Source organism: Diadema antillarum, unplaced genomic scaffold (assembly GCF_040938485.1).
Source record: "Diadema antillarum isolate AM-2024a unplaced genomic scaffold, OU_Dant_1.0 seq00000663_RagTag, whole genome shotgun sequence".
NCBI classification, from domain to species: domain Eukaryota; kingdom Metazoa; phylum Echinodermata; class Echinoidea; order Diadematoida; family Diadematidae; genus Diadema; species Diadema antillarum.
Window position 1 is genome coordinate 833410 of NW_027271575.1, and position 18669 is coordinate 852078.

The 18669-nt window shown below is 39.2% G+C and overlaps 1 protein-coding gene across 1 annotated transcript in view; it reads left to right on the top strand.

Moving 5' to 3' along the window:
• Positions 1-15102, top strand: part of LOC139736800 (uncharacterized) — a 48766-nt gene extending 33664 nt beyond the window's left edge. The window contains exons 12-21 of the mRNA XM_071647464.1: positions 6721-6804; positions 7506-7633; positions 9237-9352; positions 10166-10367; positions 11330-11518; positions 11591-11891; positions 12390-12540; positions 13377-13439; positions 13954-14135; positions 15098-15102. Coding sequence (XP_071503565.1) covers positions 6721-6804; positions 7506-7633; positions 9237-9352; positions 10166-10367; positions 11330-11518; positions 11591-11891; positions 12390-12540; positions 13377-13439; positions 13954-14135; positions 15098-15102 — 1421 coding nt within the window. The remainder of the gene's footprint in view (positions 1-6720; positions 6805-7505; positions 7634-9236; positions 9353-10165; positions 10368-11329; positions 11519-11590; positions 11892-12389; positions 12541-13376; positions 13440-13953; positions 14136-15097) is intronic.
• The last annotated feature ends 3567 nt before the right edge of the window (positions 15103-18669 follow it).

Genomic DNA, 18669 nt, shown 5'->3' on the forward strand with positions numbered 1-18669 from the left:
TCTAGAGCTAGACTATAGACTCTGTGTTAATTTGACTTGGTCTTAGACTTCAGCTGATCTTAGTTTTAGTAACTGGCATTACAAGTAAAGTCTTAACTTAGACTTAATAGTTAAACTTGAAAGTTTAAGTCTAACATGTCTAACTTTATTCTTTACTCTTCCTTTGAGTTTTATACTTTTAGACTTTTTACTTTTTTGTTAGTTTAGTAGGCCTACTTTGTCAATCTCATGATTTCATTTTCAACTCAAGTCAAGGCATAGCCATGAGTGTCTTCGAGACTTTGACATCTTGCATGTCTTGCACACAGACGTTACGACTACAGTACTCAGTAGTCTCAGAAGTAACGACATAAGTTGAAAAGAAACTATAAATAATATGATTTGGGATCTAATTTGAAATTGGATGGCGTTTACAGACTAGGCTTCATAAGCATCACGCGATTGAATACATGGGACTACACTCTACCGCAATTAATGGTTATGGTAGTCCAACTGAAACTGTTATTTTGAGCATGATTTTAATAGGATTATAGCTTACCATTCACTTCACTCGTGGACAGTGGGCTGGCTTAGGTCGTCATTCATCTTTCAGATGGTTTGGTTCTCACTCTGAGATCTGGATTAGGGCCAAAACCTAATTCTAGGCCAGTAAGTTGAACAAAGCTCAAAATAATGCAACTGCGACGGTTCGTAAAACCCGCATTGCTCTTCACCCTAGCAATTCGGGTTTCACGAACCGGCGTATCTTTACTGCGTCGGTTCGTGAAACCCCTTTTTCTCAATTTCTCGATATTTCGAGTACCGTCGTTTTTTTCTTTCTTTGATAAAATTAAGAATAATTAATTTTGTGATCTAAAATTTTGGGATTTGGTAGAGTTTTGAAAGCACTTTCATTTGGTACCAATATCTCGATTTTGAAAATTTTGACCAAAATCGAAATAGCGTCGGTTCGTGAAAACGCCGACGATTTATTTCATCATCTTCTGGAGCCGAATGTTATCCTTATTCATTTCCGAACGCAAAATCAAACATCCGACACTTATTTTAGTATCATACGGAGCCGAATATTACCATTATTCATTTCCAAAATAAAAAGCAAACATCTGACATTCATTTTAGCATCTTACGGAGCCGATTGTTACCGCTGTCCATCTACAAAAGTAAAGGCAATTATCCGACATTTTGGTGGCCCGATTGGGCCACCAAAATCTTCATTTCTGAAATGTTGGTGGCCCGACGCGCGTTTTTGGTGGCCCCGGGCCACCGGGCCACCGGTAGTGTCGAGCTCTGGCTATGTCATGTAACAATTCTCCATTTTGACAAGTATTTTAGATTTACTAAGGATTGGTAAAAGATTTAGAGTGAAATATGTACATATACAGTAAACTTTAACCCTTTTATACAACACGTCTAGATTAGGTTAATAAATGACGTGAAATTGACGTCTTTATCTGGTTGCGGGAATGCACTAGCTCTGGTCAAAAAGCGACGTAAAACTGGCGTCTTAATCCCGACATGAAAGCAGGAGAAAAACACTGGTAATTTATTGGTCAATAACTGACGTAAATGTCACAGCATACTATTCTAGTTGTGCAATTCATTCGCCGTTGAAAGTCGTCATAAAGATGTTGTATATGTCGTAACACGACGTATGACCAGTTGACCTGTTTACGACCAATAAAAGACGTTGTTTGTTTTTTTGCGACGAGTGTCTGCTATCACTAAACCTAAACAGTATCAGGGATGGTGAATGGTCGTCATATAGAACATGTATGGTGGTAATATGGGGTATGTATGGTCGCTATATGGTGTATGTATGGTGGTTATATGGTGTATAAATGGTAGATATATGGTACTTCTGTGGTAGATGAGTGGTGGTTATATGGTGTAGGTATCATGGCGGTCATGATGGTAGCTGTATGGTGCTTCTGGGGTAGTTTTATGTATGGTGATTATATGGTAGAAGTATGGTAGTATTTGGTAGATGTATGATACTAGTATGATATATGTATGGTGCTTATATATGGTGTATGATGGTTATATGGTAGGCATATCGTGGTATGGTTGCACCATTTACCCACCATAGAAGTTATAGAACCACCATGCATACACCATAAACACCATACATAAATCATACTTCGTTCATATAATTACCATATATCTACCATAAACCAAAACAGCTAACACAAATGACGCATTAATCTGCCACAGATATCTACCACAGTCACCATGTACAATGTTCCATGTTAGCACCTAATATCTACCATATAACTACAATGCATCTATTACCATCATAGATCAAACACTATACTTAACAGCCATATTTTGTTCACATGGTTAATTACCTGTATGAAAACAAAAACCGAGTCATGAAAAAAATGTAACACAATAAAAAAATATTTTAATATATGAGCTGCATATATAACAGAAATGTCTGTATGTACCATATTCACCATATTCTACACCATACGGTTTGTAGAACAAGCATCTACCATACAGATGTACCATACGCGATCTACTCACCATAATATATACACCATATGTGATATACCATAGAACAAGCACCTGTCATACAAATGTACCATATTTATTCTACTCACCATGATTAACACTATGTGGTATACCATAGAACAGGCATCTACCATACAGATGTACCATATTCATTCTATAATTCTACTCGCCATCATTTACACAATGTGGTATACCATAGAACAAGCATCTACCATACAAATATACCATATATATATGCATTCTATGATACACTATAAATTTACACCATGTGGTATACCATAGAACAAGCATCTACGATATTCATTCTACTCACCATATATTTACACCATGTAGTATACCATAAGACACGCATCTACCATAGAGATATACCATATCCATAAATCTGCTCGCCATATATTTACACCATTTGGTATACCATAGAACGCATATCTACCATACAGATGTACCATATGCACTTTATTCATCGTAAATTTGCACCATGTGGTATACCATAGAACATGCATCTACCATAGAGATGTACCATATGCAGTCTACTCACCTTGTATCTACACCATATGGTGTACCATAGAACGCATATCTACCATACAGACGTACCATATACACTTTATTCACCATAAATTTGCACCATGTGGTATACCATAGAACATGCATCTACCATAGAGATGTACCATATGCAGTCTACTCACCTTGTATCTACACCATATGGTGTACCATAGAACGCATATCTACCATACAGATGTACCATATGCAGTCTACTCACCTTGTATCTACACCATATGGTGTACCATAGAACGCATATCTACCATACAGATGTACCATATGCACTTTATTCACCATAAATTTGCACCATGTGGTATACCATAGAACATGCATCTACCATAGACATGTACCATATGCAGTCTACTCACCTTGTATCTACACCATATGGTGTACCATAGAACGCATATCTACCATACAGATGTACCATATGCACTTTATTCACCATAGATTTGCACCATGTGGTATACCATAGAACATGCATCTACCATAGAGATGTACCATATGCAGTCTACTCACCTTGTATCTACACCATATGGTAAACCATAGAACAAGCATCTACCATACAGATGTACCATATGCACTTTATTCACCATAAATTTGCACCATGTGGTATACCATAGAACATGCATCTACCATAGAGATGTACCATATGCAGTCTACTCACCATGTATCTACACCATATGGTATACCATAGAACAAGCATCTACCATACAGATGTACCATATATGCAATATTCCCACCATATATTTACACTATATGGTATACCATAGAGCAATCATCTACCATAGAGTTGTACCATAGATTTACCATACACCATAGAGCCATACCATACATGTACCATACAATTTTTTTTTGTAAGGGATAACTCAATAAGTAATGGATACATGTCACATGGAAAGATCAAAGGTCATGAGAAGATTGTCCTATTAGTGGGTAATGTTGGCCCTTGAAAACTTGTGATAAAGATGGGCTAGAAATGAATTAAAAAGGGTATTTTGCATAGTAGTGACTTAATGAAATATCGGGCAAGATCTTCACAGGTTTATACTGAAGCATGACAGTCAATTTTCAGAAATATAGCAATTGTGAAATTAAAACCTCATATCTGTTGAGCATAATGGAGGTGACACTCTGTACTGAATGTGGCCTTCATAAAATTCAAGATGAACTGTTTCGTAGAATGTATATTTCCATTATGAATTTATTTCATTGTATATAGAGTAATCTTCATTACTGCCATCTCTATCACAGGAGTGACAGAGATGATCTTTGCTGGACAGATGTGCTGTACTTGGCACATCCCAGTTATGAAAAAAAAAACAACTGTATGTGTTGGTAGCAGGTATGACTTCTCAAATTACACCAGTAAACAGGAGTAAATTTCATTATAATTACAATGTACTGTATATGTTATTTGGTCTGTTCAGATATGCTGAATATGGGTATGGAGTAGAATTTTCACAAGAGATAAAACTTATTTCTTAATGTGAATGGTTTCTCCATCTGCAGTATATTTACAGTCATCATTGTACTGTCAAGGAAATATAATCTAATAACCCCTGACTTACTATTGCAGATGTTCCCCAAAAGCATTGCAACTGAAATGATTCAAAATGTTGTTACATCAAATTGAACATTGTTAAAAATGATCTAGTTAATAGAGAAGCTGTGTAGTGCAATACCTTCAGTAATATTTTCTTAGTGGGGCAACAAAGTACAGTGTTGGGACAGAAAAGCAAATCCTTAGAGGGTCATTCCCTTATGCTTCGCTTATGAGATTTCCAAGCGCATGTAATAGTGACAAACACTTCAAGAACAAAGTCAGTGGTTCTAAGAAAATCAGATAATTATTCCAGGAAATAAGACTCATTCAAGATTTATCTTGTCTTGTCAGGGTATGATCACTATAAAACTGGATAATGTGTCTGTAAGGTGTGCATTGGACTGTAAAAGCATTCTGAAAAATTACATTCTCTGTGTACTGTTCATTCAGTTAGCCCTTTTGGACCCATCTGAGGGCAACTGATGGTCCCCATGCACCCACACAATATGAGAAATGAAGCAACAAAATATTCAATGTGGCACAGGTATAGATAATCTCAAGCTGAACACATCCATGTTATGCATAATAATTAATTCTTTAATTATTGCATGTTTCAAATTCAATTTGTCATTGCAGTTTAGTTGAAATATTGTGAAATGTGATTTTTACGGCGTTAAGCGCCCCATTTGTATGTAAGTGGAATCAAAATGTACATTTGACAATACACTAATCTTTAGATGAGTCGAGGTCAATTCAGCTGGGAAATCACTTAACTCAAGCATAACAAAAGCTCGTGATTTTTCCTCTGCAGTCAAACTGCATATTTTTACTAAATCCGCGCAAGTCGACACATTTTTCTCGGTTCTCGAGAACTTCGACTTATCAAAGGTTAACTGTATAAGAAGAATTGTTACTCTGTATATATTCTGAAAATGGATGAGACAATTCTTGATTGGCTCAATTTGTTATTTGTAATAAGTTTGCACATCGATGGACATATTGACCGATTGAAGGTTTTCTAATGATACGATGTCAGCAATATAGACAGTGAAAATGTGCTGAAATATATAATTGGCCAAAAAAATAAATATTTGTGTTATTGTGCTTATATACAAGTGAGTTGTACAGTAATATGGGATTAAGAACTGTTTAAATTCTAAACATGAATATTTAATATTTGCTTTAAATAACCCAGTTGTATAGAATTACTTTTAAACAACCCGGTTATATAAACTGACTTTTAAACAACAGTTGTTTAGAGTTTTAAACAACTTTTTTTAAACAACTCAGTTGTATAAAATTACATTTAAACAACAGTTGTTTAGACTTTTAAACAACTTTTTTTAAACAACCCAGTTGTATAAAATGACTTTTAAACAACAGTTGTTTAAATTTTTAAACAACTTTTTTAAACAACCCAGTTGTTTAAATTTCTTTTAAACAACAGTTGTTTAGAATTTTTAAACAACAAAGGGTTAAAAGTTTAAACAACTACGTGTTGTTTAATTTTTAAACAACAGTTGAGCGATTCACCGGTTAACTTGTGGTTGTTTAAAATTTTAAACAACCTTGTTGATTTTTTTCTAACAGTGTATACTTACGTTTCTATTTCATATGAATAGATTACAGTTGGTATAGGGACTTTCTGCTATACCTGCATCAAATCACTTACCTAAAAATGTTACTCGCATGACTTTTCGCAAGGCTCAGGAATGACGGAAAGTATTGCAACATACAAGATTTCTGCTCTGTCTGTACCTTGTTGACAACAAGCCCGAAATACAATCTCTTGGCAAATGTAATTAGAGTCATACACTACTTAAATCAGTATAAGTTTGATCGCAAAGCGAAATAAGTGTAAGTCTTAAAAATCTTAAGGTTTTAAAGTTCATCATCAAGTATAGCAAAATAAACCTTTTCACTCTCACCCTATCTGTTGAGTAACAAAGAGTATTATGAAGTGATGACATCAAATATTTAATCTTTTTTAGGTTTTGTTTTTGTTGCAGCTGCTATCGCAAATATCTCACATTATTAAAAAAAAAGAATGGCGTTAACACTTTTTGCGATTAAACTTTTCAATTATTCTTGTGATTTTTCTTTCTTTTTCTTCCTATGCCTTACAGGGCCTTTCATTGTCATGCTTGGTTTGGTGCTCAATGACTTCGGCGTCTTCATATTCCTTTACGCCAACTTCTACATCCCCTATGGTGAGATTTGACGTAGATCTTGAAAATGGAAATGGTAATATTTACAACTTTGTGTACACTCAAACTAGTGATTGATGTTTTCCCGATAAATAAAGCCTGGGTCATGAATTATAATTCTTTGTACACCAGTTGAGTGCTACTGCATAAATCTCTCATAAGATCATTCTTTGTTAGTAATCCCTCATAAAAAGACACAACAACAATCAACCAAACATATAGGGTACAAATAAGTCAAAGAAAGGAAATGAAATAGAAGCAGTTGTATGCCTCAACATTGTCCCCACACGTTTAACCTGTATCCCTATACTTCATCCCACCCGCATCACTACCCACATTCAGCAAACTTACGTAAATTTGAGACACAGATTAGGCCTATATCGTCTACTCGTTAATAAATAGCTACAATCGTGACCGTGATACAATCTTGTTCCATACATCAACACTTTGATGCCATAATCTTGCTGTTCTGCTTGATTTCAACTGCATATCACAGTAAGCAAACTTTGATCGGATACAATAAATCTATTACGTGAAATATATTCAATTATGATTTTATTGAAATTGACATCAATTATGTATAATAAACACATAAAGACTGTATCAAAGAGATCCTCTCCTTTATAAGTATATTCTAGATTGTAGCAGTTGGGGATAAAATGATTATGTCGTTTAATCATTGATTGTGCTTGTTTTGACGACAGCCTGTGCCTTCTGGATGAATTTTGGCGGGGTGCGCGTTGCTAACGGAACCATTGCCAGCATGGCAACCGTAGACCAGATGATGTACAGTCTATTCCGGATCACGCTGGTCGATGAATACGAATTTGATGTAAGTTTTTTTTTTCTCCACAGTTTTAGCCCATCAATCATTTATATGAATAATAATGTATCTCTCTTGTTTTTGCATAGCCATTCAGAATCAAGAACTCTATTCATGTAGATTCATTTCATAGCTGTGGCGGCAAAAGTGGGCATCTTGTCTGGTGTACGGAATAAAAGTTGTACTATTCTTTGTGTTGGTTTTGCAGTAGGCCTAGTAACTACACTGGACAGCAAAAGAAAGTACCCACTTCTGTCAAAGGCTGTACACAAAAATTCACCCCCTAGAAATAAACAATTTTTGTACACAGGTGTGCTACGATGCCCCTTACTAATCACATGCACATAAGCAAGTGAATGTCTTCATAACAAAGAAAAACTTGACATGCACAGCATATTGGTCATTGAATCAAAAGTCCCACACAAAAGCACTTTCCACCATGCAAAAATGGCCACTCAACATTTTTAAACAACCAACATTGATCCAAGCTCTGCAGGAGGAATGGACAGAACTTCCCCATGACTACGTCAGACAGCTTGTCCAGAGCATGCGTCAGAGATGCCTAGAATGTGTCCAGGCATGAGGAGGACATACACATTATTGAAAATTGATGTTTGTGACTGGTTTTTTTTTCGTCCTATGACACTGAGTTTTGCGTAAAACTTGTAAGGCTCAGTCTGTTACATTTTGTGACTTTTGATTCAGTGACCAAGATGCTGTGCATGTCATTTTTTTTTCTTTGCAAAAGATAATCACTTGCTATTGGGTATGTGATTACTAATGGATATTACAGCATACCTGTGTACAAAAAATTGTTTATTTCTGGGGGGGGGGGGGATTTTTGTGTGCGGTCTTTAACAGAAGTGGGTACTTTCTATTGCTGTCCAGTGTTTTTCAGTTTAGTATAATCATATTCATACGTATTAACTTATAAAAAGGAGAAGAGATCAATAGTGTCATTTTTTTCATCATAATGTTACCAGTATCACTAACATTAGTAGCATAATTTTATATACAATGTACGTGCATTATAAGCAGTAGTAGAAGCAGCAGTAGCTGCAATAGCAGTAGTAGTAATACTAATAGTAGTAGTAGTAGTAGTAGTAGTAGCAGTAGTAGTAGTAGTAGTAGATAGCAGTATAAGTAGAAGTAATCGTCGTGCTAGTGGTAGTGGTAGTGGTAGTGGTAGTGGTAGTGGTGCATGACAGTAGGAGAAACCAGCAATTCACATTCCTGCATCATTATTGACATCCTCTATCAAAAATATTTGAAACTGATGAGAATATAGGAATAATGATGATGATGATAATAATAATAATAATAATAATGATAATAATAATAATAATAATAATGATAATAATAATGATAATAATGATAATAATAATAATAATAGTAATGATAATATATCAATTCATAAAACGCAAAACCTATAGACATATATTCTTCTGCGCTGCAAAAGTTTCTGATAATACTCAAACCCAAAGCAGTATAGGGCCTACACTGCCAGTAATCTTCCAGTTTATGTTTATTGGCCCTGACCTCTGCATACGTCTTTCCGTGTTTTTTTTTATAATCTTTTCTTCCTATCAAATTGTTTTTCTCCTCCATCTAGTTGATGCGTGAGGAGAACGCGATCATGGCGTACATCCTGCTCGTGTCTTTCTTAACAATCTCCGCCGTCCTATGCCTCAACGTGCTCATTGCCATGCTCTCTAACACATTCCAAAGGTATGGTAGTGGAGTTGGTAGACAGTGTACGTCGTGGAGTAGCTAAACATTTTCTACAACCTCCATCCCCCCCCCCCCCTTCATCCTGCTATAATTGATAAGGTCTTCTTTATCCAGGGGAGCCTCTTCAATCTTGCCACTGCTGTACCAGGGGTTCCTGTCACTGTTATTACCTTAGTGTTGCTAGGTATCCATTTATACACCTGGGTCGAGAGGGACGTGGTGGGTAATAAGCATCTTCTCCAAGGACGTATTCGCACTGGGCGGGAAGAGAACTCGACGGGTCCTCAGATTGGGTGTCCGGAGTCTTATCCACCATGTCCACTATGCCATAGCGCCCCTATATGTAACGCACACACACCATCAGCAGTAATTTACTCCCACCCACACCACATAAACACACGCTAATATAATTCACTTTTTTGACATTCAATACAGATCGTCAGTGCTATTGATAAATGTGCTATACCACACCTGCTATCAAACTCCCATCAATAGTTCATAGTTTGCTTTCATTAATTTTCATGAAGTCTTGTCGATTTGTAATCCGGCGACACATTCATTGCACTAATATTATTATTGTTTCAGGAGTCGATCATAATAAAAGCCTATAGTAAATTGTGCCTATCTGTTTATTAAAAGCAGATTACAAGGAAAGGAAAGGGAAGAAGAAGAAGAAGAAGAAGAAGAAGAAGAAGAAGAAGAAGAAATAAAAAGAAGCAGGAGAGAGGAGGAGGGAAAACTAGTCACAAATCACTAATAGGCATATGAAACTAAATATTGTTCATCGTGTTTATCGCCCTCTGCCGTCAGGATCTACGACAACGCGACCGCCATTGCCCTCATCCAGCAGGCAAAGATCACGCTAGCCATCGAGGACGGACTTTTCGAGAGGACGAGGAAAAAATACGACAAGTACATCCGGGAACACTGCAGCCCGCTCAGCGTCTACTACGACGACGATGTCGTGACTGAAGAAGGAGAGGATTTAAAGAAGGCTACTTTCCATATCCAGGTTAACCTTGTAGCACTTTATTCGGGTTTCTCGAAATTCTTCTTTTGGAAGGGTGCAGTATTTAAACTTAAATGGATCGTACAGTTTTGATTGAGACCTAATTTCATGTTCCTAACCTTTTTTGGTGAGATAATGAGAAACCTCTTATGAAATATGAAAGATCATGTAATTCTATGAGGAATTCAACGTTTATTTGATGAAAATTGGTTTTGAAATGGCAGAGATATCCAAAAAGAGTGATTCTAATAAAGTGTGGGACCCACACTTTATTACGATCGCTTTGTTTTACTTTGTTTTTTGATGTTTCAGTCATTTCAAACCCGATTTCCATCAAATAAACTTTGAATTCCTCTTAAAATGGTATGCTCTGTACTATAGTGTTTTATTGGTATCTCGCAAAAAGTTAAAAGCCCAATTCTCATTTCCACCAATACTGTACGTCCGGATGATTTTCAGAATTTTGCATTTGAACAACTTTTAAACGGTTTTACTGAGCCAAGTTTCAAAATTTCATATCAGGCGTTTTCACATCAGCCCGATGTTTCGAAATAGCGCGCTATTTGGCTGACTATTTTCTGCGAAAAATATCTCGAGCTTGGATTTTTATCGGGCTGATGTGAAAACGCCTAATTATTGGGATGAGGAGTAACAATGCTTTCAAAATTCATACTAAATTACAGTAAACAAGGATTGTGACACGCAGCTTGACATAAGCACATTACTATTTCTTTATATCAAATGGGTTAGTCAAATACCGGTTAGTGATTGGCTAGACACAGTCACGTGATGGAGGTACATTCTTGTAATGTATATTATGTATGATATGTTTCCAATGTCACCCCCCCCCCCACCACACACACACACACACACACACTCTCTCTCTCTCTCTCTCTCTCTCTCTCTTGAAACTTAATCTAACGGAATTTATATTCCGAATGCTCTCTGCCTTTATTATCGTACAGAATTCTTTGATGGAACTGGAAGAATTTCTGCAGGATCAGAAGAATCCAGCCCAGATGCAAGGTATCGCGCGTCTGAGTAGGAAAGTCGACATACTCACCGAGAGAAATAATGTCATGTTTGCGAAGATGCAGGCTGACATGGAGACCATGCAAGAACTTTTGAAGAACCTCGTCGCGCAACAGCAACAGGTGGCACAGGGGAAAGGAAACGATGATAGTGATGATGGTGATGATGGGAAAAGAGAACAGAGTGATGGAGAGGGAAGAGGAGGAGGAGGAGATGGAGGAGGAGGAAGAGGAAGAGGAAGAGGAGGATTAAATGATGGTAGTTATGACGACGGCGGAGGAGATGACAGAAGAAGAGGACAAAAAGGAGGAGAAGGAGGAGAGGAGCGAGGTGGCACAAGAAGAGGGAGGAGGAGACAAGATAGACGGAGTGATGATGATGACGGCAGTGACGTCAGAAGGAGAGGGAGACAAAGGAGGAAGAAAAAGGATCACGAAGAGCTGAGTAGGAGCAACTACACTGACAGAGCCGAACAACAATCAGACACGAGAAGTAGTAAGTATAACATAATAGTCTGAAAGATATTACAGACACTAGACATGCTAGAGGTGTGTGTGTAGTGTTTGTGTGTGTGTTTGTTTTCGGAATGATAAACTGTATGTGTGTGTTTTCTCGCGTACATACAGCTGTTATAATTATGTAAGTGTCTTTGCGTCGAGTGTGACTTATGATCGTCCGTTGTGTGTTGTGTGTTGTGTGTGGATGCCTGACTCCACTATCATTCGGAGGCAAAATGTCATCGAAAATTGTATGATACACGCTTCAAACTCCGACACAACTTGGACGGAACAGAGTTAAAAAAGGTAGTAAATTCCCTCAATAAGATCTAATATAGTTTTAAAAGCCATCACAAAATTCTGTATTCCAATTGAATGCATCTCATGACATGGCCTATTATAAACTGCTCTGAAATACCACATTAGGAGTAAGAGCACATATTGGATGCAGATTATCCACTTTATGATTTTAATTTCTTTTTTTTACCGATGCCAGGAACTTTGCATCTGTCAAAGAATTCAACCTGGGACATCGAAATCGACGATGACAACGAGCCTACGGTGACCTCGCCAAGGTTTCTGCCTAAGCATACAACAGGAAGAAGAAGTTCTCTCTTTGATAATGCAATGGAATTTCAGCGTCTAGGGTAAGATATCCAATTTTAACTAAGAACATTATGAGGGATACAAGGGTAAGATAATATGTCTAAATGAAATGCGAACTGTTAACAGTTAATCTGTAAATTACGTAATGATTCCGATTCCGTTCGTGATTCCGATGATTCGTTTATAGACATTTTTCTTTTTCGGGTCCTTTTTCGGATTAAAGAACCTTGTAATAACGAGCGTGTATCCTTTTCGGATTAAAGAACCTTCGGAATAACGAGCGTGTATCCTTTTCGGATTAAAGAACCTTAGCTATAGGAATCAAGAACCTTTACTCTATTTTTCATATCAACGAGCCTTCGGAGTAACAAACCCTATTTCATTTTCGGAATAACAAACCTTCGGAGTAACGCCACAAATGTTCGGATTACGAACATCTACGTACAGGTGTGGAGAGAATTTGTGTGCGTCGGAATAATAAACATCGTAGTCCTCCATAGTTACGCATTTGGTCTCGCAGGATTTACTTCGAATTGTGTTACAGTGAGTCAAAAAAAAAAATGAAACAGGGAATATATATCAACAGTATTCACAATGAACATTATGTTCAATGCTGCTTTTTGATATGCTATGGCGACCTCGACGGTGGTGCTTAAGTCCTGCACACACTCGTGCAATACATTATCTTTAAATACAGTCTTCTGATCTGATCGTTTTGTCATGGATTCGTCATTATAATTCTAACGTAATTCCCAGGGCTATGGTGCCTGTTTCGAGTTAAAGGACAGGGCAAAATAGGGTCACCTCCTATTGTTGTCCGTAATAGCATACTGGAGGTATACTCACTTCAATAATATGCTCTCTACGTTTGACGCAGGCCCGGCTCATTGCTTCCGCCAATAACGGCAACGATGGAGGGTGGCGGAGACGCAGCACAAAGGTACGATATGGGGACCCGCTATACAGCAATCATTAAGAGGATGCATTGCCTGAAAATTGGCTTTTGAAATCAAGAAAACGCATAAAACAATATCATTATCAAAGACAGTTCTTTCAGTGACCGGACATCAAGATTAAACACAAGTTGTGGGCGATGCCCAGCTGCGTTTGATCTGAAGTTTCATCTGATCACAAAACCATTTTCTAGCTCTTATCACGATGTTTCAAGTCTGAGAAATTTATTTCAAAGAGAGATTCAAGCCAATGGCGACCACTTCTTCAGTTCACGAGTTCCAATGCACTTGGTGCGGTGGTCGCGCATCACACATACAAGTCACCTTTTGACATCTGTGGCCGCAGCGTATAATAAAGGAATTGACATTAAACACAATTTACGATGGTTTACGAGTTTACAGTATTTTGAAAAATAATGATCACATCACTAATCTTCATCAGCTCAAAAAGCGTTCTTTTACACCAGTTCACACACAATAGCTATTATGTTCTCAATGCAGAGCGAGACTGCTTCGAAGCGACAGTAAGATGGAGCGGAAACTTCGGAGACAGCGTGAGGAGTACCTCCAGCAAAAGCTGAACAGTTCGCTCAATGCCACCGAAACGAGCTTCGTCGACGTGCCGCGCCCGAAGGACGAACCCTTGGCGGACATTATTCGGATGAGGCAGTCGGCATTACGTGGTGGGTTTCTTTATCGCCACACATTTGCAATTGCAACACATTGTGTCACAAATTTGCAATTGCAACTCCGCTTTGGATGACAAGTTTGTCGAACATTTGGAATTGCAACACCTCTTGGGTTGACGTTCTTGCTTCTGAGGAGCCGGTGTCAAAATCGATCATTGGAACTTAGGGTAGTTGCCCTAGCTGAATTTACCTGCAGATTTCTGAAGACATGTTGCATTAGCATTCATTGCTTTTACATTCATCCTGAATTTGAGAATAGATAACGACTCTATATTGGTTAAAAATGTCTGACGTACATTTTGATCAATGAGGGTCTACCACAAAGAGAGAGGAAACGAGATCTATATTCAGGTGGATAGAGTATGAATAAGTGTGAAACTGACCAAAAAGAATTAAAAACGCTGGAACTTCACTAACGTCATATTTTGTATACGACAATAAGATCTATAGAAACGGCAAAGGCCCCAACACTTTCATGAGCGTAATGTATGTTATGCGCTGGGTGTGGCGTAAAGGTAACTATCCGGAGAAGTATTCTCCGATAATCAATTTTCCTATCATGAAAGCACATTATTGTGATTAACACTTGACTTTGTTCCACCGTGGTTAGATCGTTACCTTGGACTAACCGACACGTCATTGATATGTTGGGGCTTTCTTCCGAAATTTGCTGTCACGTAATCCCATATGTTTCAATTGAGTTTTATACGCCATCCGTTATTCTCTTTTGTTCCCCTCCTATTTCCTTTCCATTACGTGTGTTCCCCTTTTCTCTTTTTTTTTCTACCTTCTTTCTCCCCGACTTCAAATTGTCCTCCTCCTTTCCTTTTATACGTAATCTCATTCCTCCTGCTTTCACTATTTACTTGTTCTTCTTCCCCTTCACTCCTTCTCCTAACTCCTTCCCATTATCGGTCGTACATTGTATTTCTTTTTGCTCTATCTTAATTCAACAGATTGATGCAAATAAAATGAGAATGCGGAAGGATTCCAGACACGCCTCCAACAGTTGTCCAAGACGATCGAGGACAAGGCCGTCATGAGGAAGACATTTCAACAATGTTTCGATGAATAACGATGGTCATCGCCATCATTCATCATGATCTTCTTCATCATCATCATCATCATCACCATCACTATCACCATCTCGCTATCGCCATCACCATCATCATCACCATCACCACCACCATCATCATCATAAGGTCTCATTTTATCCAGGGTAGCCTCTACCAGTGGGCCCTGCAACATACCACCCATTCATACACCTGGGTCGGGGAGGGACATGCTGGTTAAAAAACATCTTATCCAAGGGCGAAAGCACTGGACTCGAGTTTCACTGGCGTTCCGCCGATTGATAGTCAGGAGTCTTTAAATATCCACTATACATGCCACGTGGAAGCAATGTTCTATCACAGGGTTGGGCTTTGCCCCTTGACCCCATAATGAGTACACGCTAGGTTTTGATAATTTATGCGTATCATAAGTATCAGTTCAGGCCGTCAAAAACAAAAGGGAAAATTACAGAGTGCTTGCAGCAACTCTCGGCGATGGAGTTACATGTTGTATTAAAACTTGTCCGTGCTCCCAATGAAACTTTGTCTTACAAGTTTGACTTTCTTGGGTAAAGGGAAACGGAATTTACCACATCAGCGGGGATTGATGTAAATCCTGCAAATTATCTTAATCGAAATGTGTCATAAATGGTGCGTTTTCAGTACATAATAGGATTATGTATCGCAGGACTCTTACACAATGTGACTATAAAGGAGTGATGCTACTATCTCTATGATGTCCATCTTTTGTATTATATGTATCATGTAAGACAGTGTTCTCTTCATGTGGTGTTTGTACTCTAAATTGTTTTATTCAAATGGACCATAAACTCTTTCAGAATAGGGTTACTCCGTTGTGCTTTTGTGTACCGCATGTGCATATTGAGTGTGTGTGTGTGCGAGGTATGAGAGGCAAAGTGTTGACCATTAATATCCAAATTCAAATAATTCTATTTCCATCCATGTGTGTATATATGTATATATATATATATATATATATATATTTATTCATTTATTTATATAATCTGCATATATATATATATGTGTGTGTGTGTGTGTGTGTGTGTGTGTGTGTGTGTGTCAGTTTGTGGACATCACATAAATGTATAATAATTGTGGGTGATGTAATGCTAGGAGTCCACTGGGCCGGCGCCAATTGGTGCCAGTTCTCGCCAAAGATTATGTGTTTGGCGCGTAGTGGCTCGCTGTGGCGCCGAATTAATGTTCGCTCGGAATGTATGTCGCCAAGTGGAATAAACTGTGTGTCATATGGCGTGCGCCAAATGCCACCTGCCTTGCTTCAAAATGGTGCGCCAGCTCGCGCCATTACACGGCTATTTAATTCCAAATTTCACCATGTTGGCGCCATTTGCGCCGATGGACGGCTACATTGCGCCACTTAGTGATTAGTTTGTGCCAAACGGTCGCAAAATTGGTTTAAACCTGCCGCCACTTTGCGCTACTTGCCGCCACTTTGCGCTACTTGCCGACTATATAAATATCGGCCATCGACTACCTGGTTCAGAACCTCCTCAGCTGCTGTATGAACAAATTCTCTACTATTATTTACAATTTCGATATGTCCGAGGCTTTTGATAATGTTGGAGTGATGATACTGCTCCATCAGAAGATCATGAGAGATGTTGAGGTGGCCACTGCCTATCAACTTATGGTGGCCAATCCTGAAAAAGAAGAGCCTCGTAAGAAGAAAAGGAAACACAAGTGGTGGTTAAGACTCACGCTCCACCCTCAGCTGAGGGCCGAACGTGGACAGTACCATACCCTCATGAATGAGCTGAGGGAGAATGACAAGAGGAAGTTCAAGAACTACAGGTACACCAGGTTGTCCCCAGAGATGTTTGATGAGCTGTTGATCAGGCTTACACTCCATCTGCAGAAGAAGGACACCCACTTCAGGAAGGCCACTCCCCCTGGTCTCAAGTTGTGCGTCTTCCTGCGCCATCTCGCCACTGGGGCCACCTATACCGAGCTGGGTTGCAACTTCCGAGTGGGCAAGGAAACCATCCAGAAGTTTGTCCCTGACGTAGCCAGAGCGATAGCTATGGATGAGTATGCTGCAGAAGTCATCTCCCTCCCCACAACCAATGAAGGCTGGCTTGAGGTTGCAGGTGACTTTGAAGTCAGATGGAATCTTCCTCGCTGTCTGGGAGCCTTGGATGGAAAGCACATCCGTATTCAGAAGCCCAAGAACTCAGGCAGCCTTTACTTCAACTACAAGCAGTTCTTCTCGGTTGTCCTAATGGCTCTCGTAGATTCAAAGTACCAGTTCGTGTGGATCGATGTGGGTGGGGTTGGCCATCAATCTGATGCCCAGATCTACAACAACAGTGAACTGGGGTGGAAGGTGTGGAGCAACATCTTGGACAGGGGTAGAAGGTCTTGGAGCGGAGCCTCTATCAGCTTGAGCCAGCGCCACCACGCGAAGATATTCATCCTCTTCGTCATCTTTGCTGCTTGCAGGGGGCCTGGAGCTCAATTTGAGCTTCTTGGGTTGGGGGTCCTTCTTCTTGGACTGCTCAAGTTTGTCATTCTTCCCCTTGCTACTGCCTTTGTTGCCTTTTTGGGGCATCTTCTTTGAAAATTATGTGAAATCTTGTAGAAATTGTGAAGGAAAAACTGCGTCTACAGAGGTGTTGTCGAGTCGAATACTGAAAGTTGTGTGAGAAAGTCCTGCGATGCAGTCATGCTTCCATAGGCGGCAAGTGGCGCCGAATGGCGGAAACAAAGTGGTATTTGGCGGAAACCAAGTGGTATTTGGCGGAAACCAAGTGGTATTCGGCGCGAAATAGTCACCAATCAGGTGCCGTTTGGCTCGCGCCACTGTTGATTTGGAACGCTTTGGCGCGGACTATCCGCCTTTGTAGCGCCAAGTGGCGCCACGTGGCGCAAAATCTCATTGGCGCAACGTGGCGCGCGCCATTACATTCCAGTGGATTCCAATAGGCGGATTGTTTGCGACATTTGGTGCCACTTGGTGAACACTTCGCGCTGAAAGTGGCGCGACGAAGATTTCAAACATTTTGAAATTTTCTTGCCGCCAAACTCAATTTTTGCCGCCGTTACGGGCCACCGCGCGCCAGTTGGGAGGCAGTTTGAGCCACTGCACGCCACTAAGCACCTTATTGGCGACACTAGGCGCCACAGCAAATTGCATTGGCGCGAACTGGCGCGAACTGGCTCCGGCCCAGTGGACTCCTAGCATTAACAGGCATGTTTCACTGTGCCTTTACAGCATTTCTACACGTACACCGAAAGATCTCTTTACATCCTTATGAAATGTGACAAATGTAATGACAACAGAGACTTGCATGCAAGAGAAACAACAAGCCAGACACTGTTGAAGCCACTTTGATGAAAAAATAATTATATTAACATGATTATGAACCATGAAACTCCTTCAAACTGAAGAAAACTGACGTAACATGTTCATCTCTTTTCCTATTCCAATCTCCCTG